This window comes from Sciurus vulgaris, assembly GCF_902686455.1.
Source record: "Sciurus vulgaris genome assembly, chromosome: 17".
NCBI classification, from domain to species: domain Eukaryota; kingdom Metazoa; phylum Chordata; class Mammalia; order Rodentia; family Sciuridae; genus Sciurus; species Sciurus vulgaris.
The window spans coordinates 11,452,576-11,469,799 of NC_136478.1; the positions used below are offsets into that span (position 1 = coordinate 11,452,576).

The window sequence follows — 17,224 nt, forward strand, 5'->3', positions numbered from 1 at the left end:
GTCATCTTCATGCTTGTCCAGCCTGTATCCATTGGCCACTGGGGACTCTTTGGAACAAGCAAAGAATATACCAGAAATAAACGTGGCCCACATTTGCAGTGGTTCTAGGTATGAAGGAAGCCAGTGTTAACTGAGTGCCTGCTCTGTGTGATGCTCTGTGTTTGGGGTGGGTGAGTGAGTGAGTGCATGTGGTGGGGACAAAGCAGGTGAGAAAGGCTTCTGAAATTTCTGTTCCTGGATTCCATGAACCTAAGCCTTACCCTAGAAATTCCCCAGCTTCACTTCATCTCACAACCCCAGATCTGCCTTTGCTACTTCCTGACTCTGACCCTGGGCAAGTCAGGTACCCATTCTGAGCCTGTTTCCCCATCCGTAAGATAGGGATGATACTAATATTTCCTAGGGTCACTTTGAGGGTTAAATGAGATGGTCACTGTGAATGAAAGAACTCTGTCTCTGCCTTGGGTAAGTGTATTGTCTTTTTGTTTTCATCAGGAGCCTATCCATTGTGTCACTGCTGGCCATTTGCTTGTCTGCTCCTGTTGGCTCCCACCTTGGGCTGGCTTGTGGGTGCTAAGAACATATGTGCTGGGCTGCAGTTGTGGCTCAAGGGTGAAGCACTTGCCTAGCATGTGTGAGGCACTGGGTTTGATTCTCAGCACCACACAAAAATAAATAAAATAAAGGTATTGTGTCCATCTACAACTGAACAAAAATTTTTTAAAAAAGAGCATATTTGCTGGTATCGGTCAGACGTGGAGAGCTATGGTCCTTTGGTACCGCAGTATCCTTCACAGTCGGCCTAGGCTGGGCCTGCCAGAGGGCTCCTTGGAGAAGAAACCTTAGTGTCTTCTCCCTTCAGTACTCCCAGCCTCCAGCTTGCACCTCCCCAAGAGCTGGAGTTTAGAAATATCTACAGCACTTCCAGGACTCCTGCAGGCAGTGGGCAGAGCCCAGGAGACTGAATACCCATCATATAATTGTGTTTCTTCCTCTGCTGCTCTGTGTCTGAGGGCCTGATCGGCCTGGATGGGTCTGATGCCCCGATGGCACTGGGAAACAGTGAGGGCCATTCTCAGTGAAGCCAGTCTATGGGGGAGCCCTGTCAGCTCCCACGTGCAACATCCAGGATGTTGTTTGGAGTGGATCCTGCTGAGAAGTGCTGGCATTGGGCTGGGGGTTTTCCTTGGCCCCACCCACTCAGCAGACACTTGGTGTGGCACATCCTGTGCCAGACCCAGTGTGTGTGCACCCAGGGTTCCACTGAAGAAGATAGACCTCCCTCCTTGTGCCAGAGTCAGGGGTCATGAATTGAGCAGTGACAGCACATGTTTGTCAGTACCTTGAGGTGAGAGGAAGGGAGTTGGGTGCTTCCTGAGAGTCATGGGAGACTTCCTAGAGGAGTAGTAGGATGCAGAGGCAGGAATGAGGTGGCCAAGTCAGGTAGCAGCCTCCATGGTGGCTTTGACACAGATGGCTGACAGCACCTGCCTAGACTGGCACTTGTGCTGTTGCTGTGCACACCTCAAAGGTCCCAGTTGAGCTGCTGGTGAGAATGGAGTGGAAGCACCTGATGGGCCTGGATGAGTCATGTGCGGTGAGGGAGCCCGAGAAAGTGGGCTCGGGAGGCCGACTCCTCTGATTTGGGTCATGACACAGGTTCCCTGTGATTTCCCACAAACGGTTCCAGGAGAGCAGACAGGGAGGTCGGGAGCTGTCCAGAGCAGGAATGCCCTAGTGGTGTGGACTTTGCCCACACAGGCTTACTGGCTGTAGCACTGTTTGGATGACATTTATTGTGCCATCCATTCTTCATCCCATGGGATCCTGCTGTATGATCAGTCTCTGCCTACCTGTCACCCCAGGGACAGCGTGTCTCCCTCCACCCTCACCCCTGCATCAGCACCTTGCCTCATGCTTGTCCTCTGCCTTCATGCTTTTCTGTGGTGTGAGTCACTAGTAATGTCTCTTCTTCAGGAAGGTCATCTCTGTCTCTCTCTCTCTCTCTGTGGTGTACTGGTGTGAGAACCCAGGCCTCAGGTGTGCCTGGCAAGCAATCTACCACTGAGTTACTCCTCTCAGCCATGGCAAATTATTATTTGATGTCTTTCTGTCCCATTATAATGTAAGCCCTGTGCTGACAGGGGCTCGTTGAGCTGCACAGGCGCTGGGAGCTTGGGCAAGAGCAGGAGCCAGGTGAATCTTTTGTTAAGCAAAAGAACGATACTGGGGTAGATGTAGCTCAGTGCTTACAGTGCCACCTAGCCTGAATGAGGCCCTGGGTTCTATCTCTAGCACCACCAAAAAAGAACCATCCAGTGAAGCCAGGCTGTCATCTTAGCAGAGAGAGGAGGATCTGGGCAAAGGGACATTCCTAAGGTCGCACAACAGTGGGAGGGAAAGATGGGTCTAGGTCTGGGGCTTAACCGCTGCTCAGTGACTTGAGAGTGGAGGAAGGAGCAGTATGGCCTCTAAGAGCAGCTGGGGAGGCAGAGGCCAAAAGGGCAGGTGCTTGGCCAGTTGGAGCAGTTGGTAGGTTGAGAATCAGCAGTGCCCATGACCCAAGCAAGGCTGGGGAGAAGCTGTACGGGGAACTCTGGGTTGGAGCACACCAGCTGATGCAGGTGAAGGAGCTCCTAGTGCCAGGCACTCTGTGCCACATTCGCAGCCCACGAGGTGCTTCCCAGCCTGGCTCTGGCTGCCCCACACTACACAGCTGCAGTGTACTTGGCCTGCTCCGTGAGCTCCTGCTGAGAAGTGGGTACTGGCGGCCCTGGGAGGCCAGAGGCACCAGGAGCTCACCTGGGCCGTGCCAGTTCTCTTCCCTCCCTGTCCCTCACTGAACCTTGCCCTGGGTCCTCCCTGTCTTTGCTCCTTCCCAGCCTGCCTGGTGGAACCTCTCTGTCAGACTTCCCTGGGCTGCCCCCCTGAGGTGAGGGACCTCCAACGGGCAGTCCCCTCTGCCTGCACCCCCCACCCCCTGACTTGACTGGAGGGGAATTTTCCTGTGACTCACCCTGCTGGCACTTCCTGTGGTCACCAGGGCAGGGGCTGGGGGACCTGGCCAGGCGGCTCTATGTTCTGGGGTCACTGGGGGAGGGTGTCCCAAGTGTCCCGCCTCCTGACGGGATGTGATTCCTGGAGGCAGGCTGTAGACCATATTTGGGAAATTTGCTTCTTACTGGCAGCCTGGGGATGGGGGCAAGGAGCCCTGGTGGGCTGTAGGGTAGGTCTTTCCCCTGCTGCTCCTGCTGGGGCTGGTTTTGGTCTGTTACAGCTGCCTTTGTCCCATCCTGCCTCAGAGCTTCGGAGGTGATCCACTGTTTTCTTTTTTAGGATATGTATATCTTTTCAACCCCAAGGTAAGAACTACTTACTAAGTAAAAATCAAAAAATTCTGCAAAATAGTAAGAGAAAGTGTTCCCCCATTGTCTTAAACATTACCAGTGGTATTCTGACCCTCTAATGCATTTTCAGTTCCCTTGTAATTGGGGCATGAGTAGGGTTTCCCTAACTTGAGCATTTCCAGGGCTCTGCCTTGGTGGTGCTGAGGTGAATGGCCTGGACTCTGTCCTCCCTGGGCTGCCCGCGGGGTCTGGCTTCTCCCTTGGACCTCACTCCTCTTGCTTCCTGATTCCCTGACCTTTGGCCCTGTCTTAGGTTGGAGGCTTTGAAGCTGCCTTGGAGAAATGAATTCTGAGCTACTGGGGCAAGAGAGTGGTATGGCCAGGAAGGTCTGTTGCTGGGGCCTGAAGCACCCTCTGCCTGCCAGGGCCTCTCCCCCGGGTGCTGTTGTCCTCTTCCTCATGGTGATCCTCTTCCATCTGCTGAGTATGGTGGACCAGGAGACCAGGCAGTTGGAGCTCAGATGGGCATCTCAGACAGGTCTCAGTTGCTGGTATGGAGGGAGGAGGGTACCCTTTTTCCCCAGACTTACTGTTCTGCTGTAGAGCCAGGAACCCCACTGCTACTTCCTGACCCCCAGGCCTGTGGCCCTTCCTGCCACCTGGAATTCCAGCTCATCTTTGATTGCTTTGAGGTGGAGTCCACAGGACAATGGGGAAGGACACACAGCAAGTGAGTGGCCAGAGCCTGGTCGCATTTCCATGTCTTGGCTGTGCATCTTTAGACCAGAGTGGAGGCCAGACTGCAGGGAGGGCCACCAGAGCCCAGAGGGAACCATCTGGCCTCCCTCAGTGCTCAGCCCTCCCTGGTGGGGTCTCTCTGCCACCTGTCAGGGGGCTGACATCCTAGGACCTTCTCGAGGACCCAGCTTCCCCTTGTGTGAGGCCTGGGGCTCCTGCTGAGCACACAGTTCTCTGGTGTCTGAGGAGGCCATAGAAACCCCAGCTTCATCTTGTCCAGACACTTGCTGCCCTCCTGCCCTCTGTGCTGTCTCTGGGTCTAGCCTGAGCCTGGTAGCTGGGTGAGGAAGGTGTGGCAGGAGGACCACATGAGTAGTGGTGGAAGACTGCAGGGCCTCCCTGCCAGACTCTTGTGTCTCCAGTGCCTGCCTGCTCCCTGTTTGCCTGCACTGTGGTCCTCCTGCCTCTAGCCACATGGCCTGTCCAAGCCTCACACGGGCTGCTAGGCCTGCATCCCTGTGCCAGGAGGTTCTGCCAGCTGTAACAGGACCCTAGCAGGGCCCACTTGTGGGGTGGTTGTGCGAATCAACGAGAGAGCGTCGCTACAGCAGGGTGTTGCTGCCTTTCCTTGGCACTCTCATCCATTCAAGGAGCCTTCTTTGTTTTATTTTCACTGTTTGTCCCTCATGCTTGTCTCATTCCTCTCCTTCTCTCATAAGTACCCACGTTAGCTAATGTAATATTCTGGGATCTGTCCCTGGATTACTTGTCTTTGAAATATATAGAATGTTGTTCTAGACGTTCTTAGTATTTATAGGAAGGGCTCTGGACCATCAGCCTTCTGTTTCTTAAGCCAAGAAATATCAACCAGGTGGCCCTGTGCAGTGATGGGCAAGCTGGCTACTGGGTGTTCCTGAGGTCGGTGGAGTGGATGAGCTCCTTCCAGCACCATCCCTGTAGGGACACTTCTCCAAATAGTAGGACACCTGGTGGGCCACATAGTTAGATTGCAGATGGGACCTAATTTTGTACCTCTCTACTTGCTGGAACTCTAAGCATCCTTCAGCAGTCCTTGACCATTCAGTTTCCCCTTGGGGAACTCTTCATGTTGGTGGCGTTTTCTGTGGGTGTTCTTTTCTTTTCCTTGTCAAGTGTAGAAAACTCCTTCAAATTCTTTTATTCACTATAGAGTCAGACCTTTCACAGTTAGGTCTTCTCTCTCTCTCTCTCTTTTTTTTTTTTTCCAATATCAGGGATTGAACCCAGAGGCACTCTCCCAATGATCTGCATTCCCATTCCGTATTTATTTAGACAGGGTCTAACAAAGTTGCCAGTCTTCCCAACTTGCTGGGGATATAAGCATGCACCACAACACCCAGCTACACTTAGGTTTTTAATCGACTTTATCTGTAATGTGTGGTAGTGTCCATGTTGAGCATTCACACAGTGATTGAGTTTCCTGCTGTCACCTGTAATGCCTTTGCCCCATTGCTTTGTGATCCCCGTGCCTGCTCCCAAGCCCACTTGGAGTTGCGCACATTGGAAAGAGGGTGCCCACATACCCTTCATTTTCAGAATTGACTTTATTCATGGACCTGTATTCCTCTGTTTCATTCTAGGAGAATTTTTTTCCCCCTTTGGTCAAATTTCTTAAAACACAAATTCAGGCATGATGATACATTTCTGTAATCCCACCTGCTTGGGAGGCTGAGGTGGAAGGATGGCAAGTTAGTGAGACCCTGTCTCAAAATAAAATAAAAGGGCTGGGACTCAGTAGTAGAACACTTGCCTAGAATGTGGGGAGCCCTGGGTTCAATGCCCAGTACCACCACAAACAAATAAGAAAAACCCTATTTGCATTTTTATTATAATCATAGTGTAATTTGCTTTCTTCCCCCCTTATCCTGGGAACATCCTCTAGTAGATACTGGGAACTTCAGGTAGCACTGAACCCTCTGTATACTATGTTTTTTCCTATACATACAATATCTCTAATAAAGTTTAACATAAATTAGGCAAGTAAGACTTTAACATAATAACAGAACAATTACAAAAATAAAAATTACATGAATGCGTTTTCTCTGTTTCTCAAAATATCTTATTGTACTTCCATCTTTTCACTTAAAGGAAGCATTTTTCTTTGACATGTCCAAATTGCCAGCATGGGTATTTTTGCACTTTGGAGTCATTGTTAAGTGAAATAAGGGTTACTGGAACCTAAGTCCTCCGTACCATGACAGTGGATCTGATAACCAAGACAGCTGCTAAGTGACCAAGAGCGAGTCACACAGGCAGCACAGGTACCTTGTGTCCCAAGCAGGATGGAGTGGGATGGTGTGAGATTTCTTCACACTCCTCAGAACTGTGCACTTACGGATTGATTATTTCTGGAATCATCCAGTTTTTGGATTGCAATTGCCCAGGATAACTAAGTGAAACTACAGAAAGCCAAACCGAGGATAAGGTGGATCACTGTCCTAAGAAAACTTGGGCAAGTGAACTTTTTACAGTGTTAGTCATTTGAGAACTTGACAGATGTTTCCCTTCACTTTAAGTTCTGTATGGAGTGCTTTGATAGAACTTAAACATTTTTTCCCTCTGCAGTCTTGGGCGGTGTTGCTTAATTAGTTCCTGAATAACTTCTAGCGTTAGTTGTTTTTGTTTTGGTACTGATGATTGAACCCAGTAGCCTTCTACCACTGAGCCACATCCCCAGCCCTTTTTTATTTTTTTATTTTGAGATAGAGTCTCACTAAATTGCTGAGGGCCTAAGTTGCTGAGGCTGGCCTCAAACTTGCCATCCTCCTGCCTCAGCTTCTCAAGGCACTGGGATTATAGGCATGTGCCACTACGCCTGACTGAGTCGATAGTTCTTGTGTCGTCTTTGCTGTGGCATTTCTCAGCAGTATCTGTTCTGGTTTGTGGGCTCTTACATGGATGATCCCACAGTGTGCAGATGGTGACCATGTTGTCCCTGTGTGATGTGTGCACACCTTCCCCCACCCCCTATCATTTTTTTCCTCTTGGTGAATTGAACTGACCAGGGCAGCAGGACTCTGGGCTCTGGGACTAGAGCACAGAGAGCATCCTATTTTCTTCTCAGTCTTAAGGGAAGGTGTTTGAAGTTTCTGCATTAATTACTGGTTTTTTGGTTGCTGATTTTTTCTTTTTAATGAGATGGAAATTTTATCTCATTTCTTCAGTGCTTTTAACCTGTAGAAGCTGTGATTCTTGTGTATCCTAGGATAATCCTTCTGTCTCATAACCCTGTACCATGATTGTCATCACGGCTGCCCTACCTGGTGTGGTGAGGCTGGCGTGTGGTGCAGAAGTGGCTTTCAGGAGCATCTCAGTGCCATCTCAGGTGTTGATGTTGGTTGCTATACTTGGCTTTGGGGGCCCTCCAGTTCAGTGGAAAGACATGTTGGGGTCAGCTAAACCTTTTTGCTGGGGGACAAGTGGGGACAGTGGGGGGAAAGGCCCCAGAATCTTTTTAGATCCAACTGTTGTTGTTTTACAGAACCAAAGCCAGTTGCCTCCCTAATCTCAGAGGAATGGGAGCTGGAGGAATCCCTGTACCCATCTTTCTACGTTCATGTCCACCTATGTCCTCTCTTCCCAGAACGTGCTGGCCAAAGCCCTTTATGACAACGTGGCTGAGTCCCCGGATGAGCTCTCCTTCCGCAAGGGTGACATCATGACAGTGCTGGAGCGGGACACACAGGGCCTGGATGGCTGGTGGCTCTGCTCGCTGCATGGGCGTCAGGGCATCGTGCCTGGGAACCGCCTCAAGATCCTGGTGGGCATGTACGACAAGAAGCCGGCAGGGCCTGGTCCTGGCCCACCTACCACCCCAGCCCAGCCCCAGCCTGGCCTCTCACAGGGCCTCCATGCCACGGCACCCCCAGCTTCCCAGTACACACCCATGCTCCCTGCTGCATACCAGCCCCAGCCCGACAGCGTCTACCTGGTACCCACACCCAGCAAGACTCAGCAAGGCCTCTACCAGTCCCCTGGGCCCAGCCCACAGTTCCAATCACCCCCAGCCAAGCAGGCGTCCACATCCTCTAAGCAGACACCACATCACCCGTTTTCCAGCCCAGCTACAGACCTTTACCAGGTGCCCCCAGGACCTGGAAGTCCTGCCCAGGACATTTACCAGGTGCCACCTTCTGCTGGCATAGGGCATGACATCTACCAGGTTCCCCCATCCATGGATACCCGCAGCTGGGATGGGACGAAGCCACCTGCAAAGGTAAGGCCATCCTGGCACAGCTTGCAGCACAGTGAGGTTTTAGTGCACAGGCCCTGGTTCCTGGGTACAGGAGGCCCAGCCACCTCATGTTCCTGCACTAAAGCAGTGGTTCTGAATTTGGCCCGAGGTCAAGGGGGAGGTTTTGGGGAATATATTCGTTCATCTGGTGCATATGGGCATGAATAGGGAGGCAGTAAGCTGACCTTGGAGGATGAGGAGATCTTCAACAGGCCCTTTCAAGTGAGAGGACGTTAGCCATAGGAAGTCTCCTATAACAGGCCTGGAGTGTCCTGCATTCCAGGCGGGCAGGTAGGGCTTGGCAGGTGAAGCAAGAGCATCAGGGACCTCCTCTGGTCCATATCAGAGCACAGTGGGCCAGGAACTGGGGCAGGGAACCCAGAAAGAGAGGGTGTGAGGTTTGGGGTGGCACTTGAAGGGAGAACGGAGGGCATTGTGTTCGTTGGGAGAGTGTACCTTGAACAACAGGGACAGTTATTTTCTTCTTCTGTAAACCATATCTGGAGGCAAGCAGGTGGGAACTGATGTGGTGCTGCTTGACTCCAGTCATTACCTCCACTTTCTGGCCAGCAGGAAAAGAAGGAAAGGGCAAAGGAGGCTGCTCCCTCTCTGGTGATCCTTCCTAGAGATTATTATGTGCTTCTGACCTTGTTGACCTGTGCTCCCCTGGCTGCACGAGAGCTAGCCACGTGCCGCACATCTCGCTGGTAGGGGCTCTCCTAAGGGAGAAAGGCTGGAGGGCTCCTGGAGGACCCTCAGCAATCTCTGGTCCCAGTGGCCTTCTAGACCCTGATGAGGGAGAGAGATGCAACTGCGCTCAGGGGCTCCTGTGAGTCTTTGGGATTTGTGTGTCATCCCCTAAATGAGAGCCAGATACTCTAGCTCCACAGTGGGACATGACTCTTGGCTCCTGGCTGTGCACTTGGCACCCTCATCTTTCCCTGCCTGCATGCCCTCATGTCTCCCACAAGTCCATCTGCCTGTGGAAGGAGATAGAACTAAAGTGGAGGCCTAGAGCCCCTGGCTGCCTCTGGCTGAGTCAGGAGCAACTTTTTCTCACTTTCACTTGACCTGTGTCTTCCTGTGCCAGAGCCCCTTCAGGAGTTAGGGAATAAGAGTCTCCTGGGCCCAGGAATAGAGGAGGTATCTTCCAGACTTGGAGGATAGAGTTCCCTTGGCCAGCTTGCCTGGTTTCCTCCATTACATTCAACCAGGAGGACCCAGATTTCCAGACCACACTAACAGGGAAGCACCCTAACAGTCAGGCACACACCCTGGAGGCCCAGGGTGGGAACAGCCACCTGGTGATGGGCATAGTGGTCCTTAGAAGTAGCCCAGGCTCAGCCAGGTCAGCTTCCTTGATCCCAGCCCTGCTCCGTGTCTTTACCATGTCTAGTTCAGAGCTACCTGTATCTGGAGAGACGGTAGCCACTGTGGCACTGAGCTTCTGTCCTCAGAACTGCCCAGGGCTGAGGGGATGACCTCGTTGGTAGTAGCCGGGTCACGAGCCTTCAGGTGGTGGTGTCCTACTCCTCCCTGTAGAGTGGTCTGGCACCAGGAAACCTGACAGGTTATGGACAGGCAGAGGAAGGGATTCTATGGATACTGGCCCTCAAGCCTAACTACCAGGGCCCTGGGTCCCTCGCTTCCCCTTCTTGACCTACCTGCTCCTTCAGCTATCTGGCCAGTGGCAGGTAGGCAACCAGAAGCCTGCTATGCTAGGCTGGTATAGCCCAAAGTGGGACTGTTCCCACGCTCACTCTGGGAGGGACAGGGAACAGTGCCTGGCCAGTGAGCCTCATGATACACCATGGCTCATTTTGTGCACATGTGTGCACACGCCATATCATGTACAAATGCACGCCTGGTCCATACTGCACACCCCCCAAGCAGACCTCGCTTCTCTCCTTCCCTCCTTTTTGTAGTAAAGCTTGTGCTGACACAGCTGAGACTGTGACAGGCAGCAGAGGCCCTGTGGGCTAGGAAGCAGCAGCTCTGACACTGTTGCAGGGCTTCACTTGGCTGACCCCCTCTCTGCCCAGACGTGTGTCCCAGGCACACTGACCTGGCTGGTGGTCCAGGAAGGGAGTCCTGTGCCTTGGACCCAGTTGCCCTCTCCAAGAAGCCTCATCACTCCTGGCCTGGGCAGCCTTCATTACATCTGCTTTTATTTTTTGATCGTGAAAATGATGCTTGTTTGCTGTGGAAAATGCATAATTTATGAGAAAGTCTAGAGATGAAGTTCCCCAATCAAGAGGTAATCACTGGGAAATTTTGGCATATTTTGTCTAGCATATTCCCTATTTGTCTTTCACAGATTCGTACATGTTCTTATGCATTTTGAAGTTGTAAATTCAACACTAGATATCAGAAGCATTTTATTAGTTGTTAAGATTTTTCCCTTGTTGCTGCTTTCCCTAGAGGTGGGTCCTAGGTGTTCTGATTGCTTGCATTTTTATTATAGACAGTATGGCGATAAACATCTTCATGTGTCCATCTGTGTCCTCATTTCAGTCCTGCCTTTATAAGCCTTAGAGCTTCCTCCTTGGGTTGGGGAAAACAGATTCTTGGTTCCAGGGTCATGGTCAGCTGGTCTGAGGAGGAAGGGCCCTGGCACCCAGGAAGCCAAGAGGGCAAGTGACAAGGCTGGGCCAGAAGGGATTAGATCCTTGGAGAAATGCCCGTCTGGTGCATGGCTGGAAAAGGGAGGTTGGGGCCACCCAGGGCCCCAGGAAGCTGAGGGCAGAGGCTCTGCACATGTAGGTGGGGCCCCCAAGGGGAATACATCTGTGGGAGACCCTGAGGGAGCTCCTTTGGGTCAGCTGTGCCAGACATGGGGGACATTGTACCTATCTGGATTTTGCCCTCCTCACCTGAGGAGCTTTGTCTCTTCTCAGGCATGCTGAGCCCTCGGGCCACAGGTGCTTAGAGCTGGGTGGGGAGGGGATTGTGCTGCAGTGCTGTAAGACCTGGCCCACAGGTGTGTCCTGGTCTGCAGGAAGGGTAGGTGACAGTGCCTAACCTGTGGTACTCCATTCCCAGAGGAGGAAAATGAGACTTCTAGACATGGGGCAGGGCAGATGCATCAGAGAGTGGCCATTGTCCATTTCTCAGAAAGGGGAGACCAGCAGCCAAGTTGCCAGAGGTGGTCGGTGCATAGGGCAGAATGCACAATGAGGGAAGTGGGAGGGGATCTTCTTGTCCCTGTTCCTACCACCTGCCACTTGATGTCCCACCCTGGTCCATCCAGGTCAGGGCTGCTCTGGAATTTCATTCCCTGACCAGCTGGCATGTTTTTGAGTTCATTTACTTATCCCGAAGACAACTGATTGTGAGGGAGGGGAGCGTTGGGAGGACAGCATCCTCCTGCCCTGCCTGGCCTCTGTGTGCATGCATGTGTCCCGTGCTGCATGCTGTTTGCTCTGCAGTGCGGGAGGAAGTATGTGTGATGCACAGGGAGCATGTGGATCTTGAGGTGGTGCCTGTATCTCCATCTCTTCCTCCCAGGCTCCAGCTGTGTCCCTTGCCCCCCAGAGGTCTTCATGTCCTGCTAATGGGGACTCAGGTGCAGAGCTGGGTGGCCTGTGATTAGCGAGGATCAGCAGTTCTTTGGGGATTTCATTTCCCTAATGAGCTTTTCCCTGCTGGCTGCTGGCTTTCTCTATTTTTCTAACTGGGAAAAGGAAAAGAAAAAATAAAAAAATAAAAAAACCCACAACAACATAAAAAACACTTGCTGGCCTGTATGGCTGCAGCAGTCACTCAGCTTGGCAGCAGAAGCGGCAGGCCACCCTTAGCCCTGGATCTGGGGTCTGGCCACCAGAGCCCTTTGGTCTGTGCTCCCAGCCCTCATCTGCATGAGGGCAAAGGGGCACTCATGGGGCCTGCCAGGGCAGGGAGGTACTCACCACTCTTCCAGGCACCAAAGGCGGTTCACCTGCAGCCCAGAGGGCTTGCTTTTCCCAGGAGGCTGTGGGGCCTGGAGAAGCCTTGCCTCCAGGCCTGGCCAACCTGCCACGTCCCTCCCGCCTACTCTGCCTGCTCCGTTGTTGGCAGGTTCCAGCTACTAAAAATAGCTCTGGAGGAGACTCAAGTCTGGGACTGGAGGAGGGAGATGAGTCTAGAGAGGCAGCCACAGCTCCACCCCCAGACACTGGGACTGGGGGGAATACCCCATGGTGGACCAGCAACTGTGCACACACTCTGCGCACTGGACTGCACACACCCCTTGGTGGACCCAGCAACAGCCTGCCCAACTCTCCTGCCAGAGGCAGCCCAGAAGCCCAGCTGGCTGAGTATTCCCGCCCAGCTCCACTGTGCTGCCCAGGAGGCTCTGCCAGGCCAGGACTCTGGTGCCTGTGCTTGGGTGGGAGGGGCGGGGGGGTTGGCACATGCCTGCTGGGGGGCCTGGGCAGGGCTCTAGGGGCATTGAGCCTGAGGGGGAGGGCCTGAGTCAGCCCTGTCCCAGACATCCCCTTTGATTAGGGAACAAAAGGTCCTTCTGTGGAGAGAGCTAAACAGGGAGCCCCGCGGGGGAGACTGCCTGAGCCTGGCTGGAGAATCAGCAGGGAAGGAGGCTGCCAGGCACACCCCTGCCCCTTCCAGGGTGGGTACTTTGTGAGGGCAGTGTGGCTCTGGACAGCACTGCGAGTGTCCCAAGTCGACCCTCAGGCCCCCGCCCCCCACCCCCCACCCCATTACCCAGTGCAGGGCTCTGCTGCTGGGGCTGACTGGCACAGACCTGGGGGCAGGGTCAGAGTTGGGGAGGGAAGGTCTGGCCTCCTCTGGCCAGCAGCTCCTCCTGAGGCCTTACCTTTCAGATGGGTAGGGTCGCTCTGTCGGTGTCGGGGCAAGGGAGGGGGTCTGGTTCTAGTTGTGATTCCCCCCAAATACCTGACCTCCCAAATCAGCCCTGTCCATCTGCCCAAGAACTAGCCCTAAGGTTGCTCTCAGGAGTCTCCCCAAGATGTGTTGTAGGGGACGAGGGAAAAGGGCGTGCTGCTCTGCCAGGCCTCCAGCTTTTGGAGACCCTGGGCCCTGACTGTTGGACATCTCCTTCAGGCCACTCCCCTGGGCCCCGCCTGGTTACCTGCACCTGCAACTGCCAGGTCGTTTGGTCGGCAAGTTCCCTTGCTAAGCAGGCTGGGAGGTGTTGGAAGGACTTGGAAAGCCTTGTGTAAGGTCTCTTCTCCTGCAGGGCTGGGGTCCCAGTCCAGGGTGGCCCCTTGTCCCACTGGCAGTGCACTCTGAAGCCAGGGCCTGAGCCCTTCACCCTGCCTGTGGCCTCCCACCCACCCTACATATAACCTCCTCTGAAACCTGGCTGTCCACTGCAAGAGAACCAGACAGGTCTAAACAAAACAAGGGGCCTAATCATCGTACCCCAAGTTCTGCATTCCACTACAGAAAGGTCAGAGGATGAGAACCAGTGCCCCAAACCTGCCTGACAGGGGTCTCCCCAAGGACTTGTGGGTGGATCGTGAAAGCTGGCTGCGGGGATCAGTGGTGAAGTCGGCTCTTTGTCCTTAGGTGGTGGTGCCCACCCGAGTTGGGCAGGGCTACGTATACGAGGCCTCCCAGCTGGAGCAGGATGAGTATGATATCCCGCGCCACCTGCTGGCCCCAGGACCCCAGGACATCTACGATGTACCCCCTGTTCGGGGTATGCTTCCCAGCCAGTATGGCCAGGAGGTAGGTGTCGGGGATCAAGGGGTGGGAGAGGTCAGAGATGGCAAGCCTGTGCTGCTGCCTGGCACCTTCCTTGAGGAATTGGATTTTCTCAGCCCTGCTAGGCATCCACAGTCTGGTGTCCTGGGGTGGGCCCACAGGGTTTCTAGTCTTCCCATTAAACCCAGGTGGCCCTGGCACTTGTACCATTGTACCTTTTTTCTTACCACCAGGTATATGACACACCCCCCATGGCTGTCAAGGGTCCTAATGGCCGAGACCCAGTGCTGGATGTATACGATGTGCCCCCCAGCGTGGAGAAGGGCCTGCCACCATCGAATCACCATGCGGTGAGCAGTCTGAATGCTGGAAACTCAGGCCTGGCGGGGCTGTGCGGGTGTGAGCCCATGCACTACCTGGGATGGGGACCCACGTCTGCAAACCCTAGCTTAGCCCCTCACTTGATCTAGAACGGATAGGGAACTGAGCTTTCTTCTGAGCCTCACCTTTGTCATCTGGAAAATGGTCCATTGTTGGACCTTCTCAAAAGGTTCTTGAGAAATATCAGCAAGACGACCATAGATTGTCATCTGAACCAGGGCACTTTTGAGAGTGAAATGGGGCTGATTATTACATAGGACTGTCCTGGGCCAAGCCCAGTATGACCCATGTGAACTCAGCCAAGTACCTGCCACCGAGCAGAAGGTTCCCTGGTGGTGGTGGAGGGGGAGGGGGAGGTGATGAAAGAGGTGGCTATGGCGGAGGTGATAGGGATGGCAGTGGCAGCGTGAGACTGACCTACCCTGAGTGTCTACAGTTGCACAGTTACTTCAAGTACACCTGGTCCTTACAACAAACCCGGGAGGGGTACCTCAGGGGGTGAGAGGTGGGCACAGAGCAGTGGAATCATCTGGCTTCAGAGTAGTCGTCTCCTCAGCCGTAGCTCTTCCGGCTGACAGGCGTGAGCCGGGGTGGGAGGATGGGAAGACCGCCTTGACCATCTCTTGGTCCCCCAGGTGTATGACGTTCCTCCCTCGGTGAGCAAGGATGTGCCTGATGGTCCACTGATGCGCGAGGAGACCTATGATGTGCCCCCTGCCTTTGCCAAGGCCAAGCCCTTTGACCCAGCTCGCCACCCGCTAATCCTTGCTGCACCTCCCCCGGACTCCCCGCCAGCTGAGGATGTGTATGATGTACCACCCCCCGCGCCTGACCTCTATGACGTGCCCCCTGGCCTGAGGAGGCCTGGTCCCGGCACGCTCTACGATGTGCCTCGTGACCGGGCGCTTCCTCCCGAGGTGGCCGATAGCAGCGTGGTTGACGATGGCGTGTATTCTGTGCCCCCGCCTGCTGAGCGAGAGGCTCCAGCCGATGGCAAGCGCCTGTCAGCCTCCAGCACAGGCAGCACGCGCAGCAGCCAGTCAGCGTCCTCCTTGGAGGTGGCGGTGCCAGGCCGGGAGCCCCTGGAGCTAGAGTTCGCAGTGGAGTCCTTGGCACGGTTGCAGCAGGGCGTGAGTGCCACCGTGGCCCACCTTCTGGACCTGGTGGGCAGTGCTGGTGGGGCTGGAGGCTGGCGTAGCACCCCTGAGCCTCCGGAGCCACCAGTGCAGGACTTACGGGCTGCAGTGGCTGCTGTCCAGGGGGCTGTCCTTGAGCTACTGGAGTTCGCTCGCAGTGCCGTGAGCAATGCTGCCCACACTTCTGACCGCACCTTGCATGCCAAGCTTAGTCGGCAGCTGCAGAAAATGGAGGATGTATACCAGACTTTGGTGGCACATGGTCCGGTGCTTGACAGTAGCCGGGGAGGCCCAGGGTTTACTCTTGAAGATCTGGACCGCCTGGTGGCCTGCTCCCGGGCTGTACCTGAGGATGCCAAGCAGCTGGCCTCCTTCTTGCATGGCAATGCCTCACTGCTCTTCAGACGGACCAAGGCCACCGCCCCAGGACCTGAGGGGGGCGGCCCCCTGCATCCCAATCCCACTGACAAGGCCAGCAGCATCCAGTCACGGCCCCTGCCCTCACCCCCAAAGTTTACCTCCCAGGACTCTCCAGATGGGCAGTACGAGAACAGCGAGGGGGGCTGGATGGAGGATTATGACTACGTCCACCTGCAGGTGGGTGTTCACCCTACTCGGTCCTGGGGTTTCACTCTGCCACCTTTTTTTCAAGGATTCTGACCCCACCCCAACCCCCAGCACACACATACATGGTTCTTCTCATATGGAGATTTTGGCTCCAGTCTTGGTCACTGGTGAGTGCCAGTACTTAGTGTGGCTGTCCGTGGGTCCTGTAGCACCTGAGCTACAAGATTGAGTCTCTCACAACTTGGGGCTGGACTTCTGTGGTGATCCCAGCAGAGGTGGCTGCAAGCAGACTTGGAGGTGTGGGGAAGTAGGAACAGTAGGAATGTGGGGTTGGACCAGGCCTCTGAGGTTGGGTCCCCAATCAGGCACCTTTGTGCCAGCTGAGAAGTCCTGGTGAGGAGCATTCCAGAACAAGGGTCTGCAGGTGCCAAAGCCCAACAGCAACACCTGGCAGGCACCCAGTGGCCAGGGATCAGATGACCAGGCCTTGTAGGCCAAGGGAAGAGGATTGGATTTGATTGCTGCTGTGGGAACTAGGTCAGGGAGGGTGGCCATGGCCACATGGGTGAGTCAACATGGGTGTGCAGGGGCTTCACCTGTGCCCAGCCCCTTCCTGCAAGGGATGCCTGCGTGGGCTGCTTCCTCAGAAAGCTGCCTTCCTAGTCTGTGCGCACGTACAGTGCCACCTGGTGGTGCCCCAGAAGACACTTCTCAGCCCAGGCCTTGTCTCCCCCTCCAGGGGAAGGAAGAGTTTGAGAAGACCCAGAAGGAGCTGCTGGAGAAGGGCAACATCATGCGACAGGGAAAGGGCCAGCTGGAACTGCAGCAGGTGAGGCCCCTAGCCAAGGCCATCCCAGACCCCCGCTTTGCATGTTTAGTCCCTAACTTGTCTCAGCATGGTCATTTCCTCTCCAGTCCCTCCTGAGGTGGACCCTGCCCCTACCCTCCACCTCAGCCAGTAACGGTCTAGATTTTGACTTGGTTGTTAATACTGAGTTCTGTCCTGTCCTGTCCTATCCACGGCAGGGTCTCGCTTTGTTGCCCAGAAACTCCTAGGCTCAGCCTACTGATTAAGTGGGACTTAGGTGCACGCCTGACTTAATCTGATTTGTTTT

At 54.3% G+C, this 17,224-nt stretch overlaps 1 protein-coding gene across 1 annotated transcript in view; it reads left to right on the forward strand.

Moving 5' to 3' along the window:
- Window positions 1-17,224, forward strand: part of BCAR1 (BCAR1 scaffold protein, Cas family member) — a 37,552-nt gene that overhangs the window by 16,879 nt on the left and 3,449 nt on the right. The window contains 5 exon segments of the mRNA XM_079119667.1: window positions 7,708-8,340; window positions 13,888-14,049; window positions 14,259-14,375; window positions 15,042-16,139; window positions 16,849-16,938. Of these exon segments, the coding sequence (XP_078975793.1) occupies window positions 7,708-8,340; window positions 13,888-14,049; window positions 14,259-14,375; window positions 15,042-16,139; window positions 16,849-16,938 (2,100 nt within the window).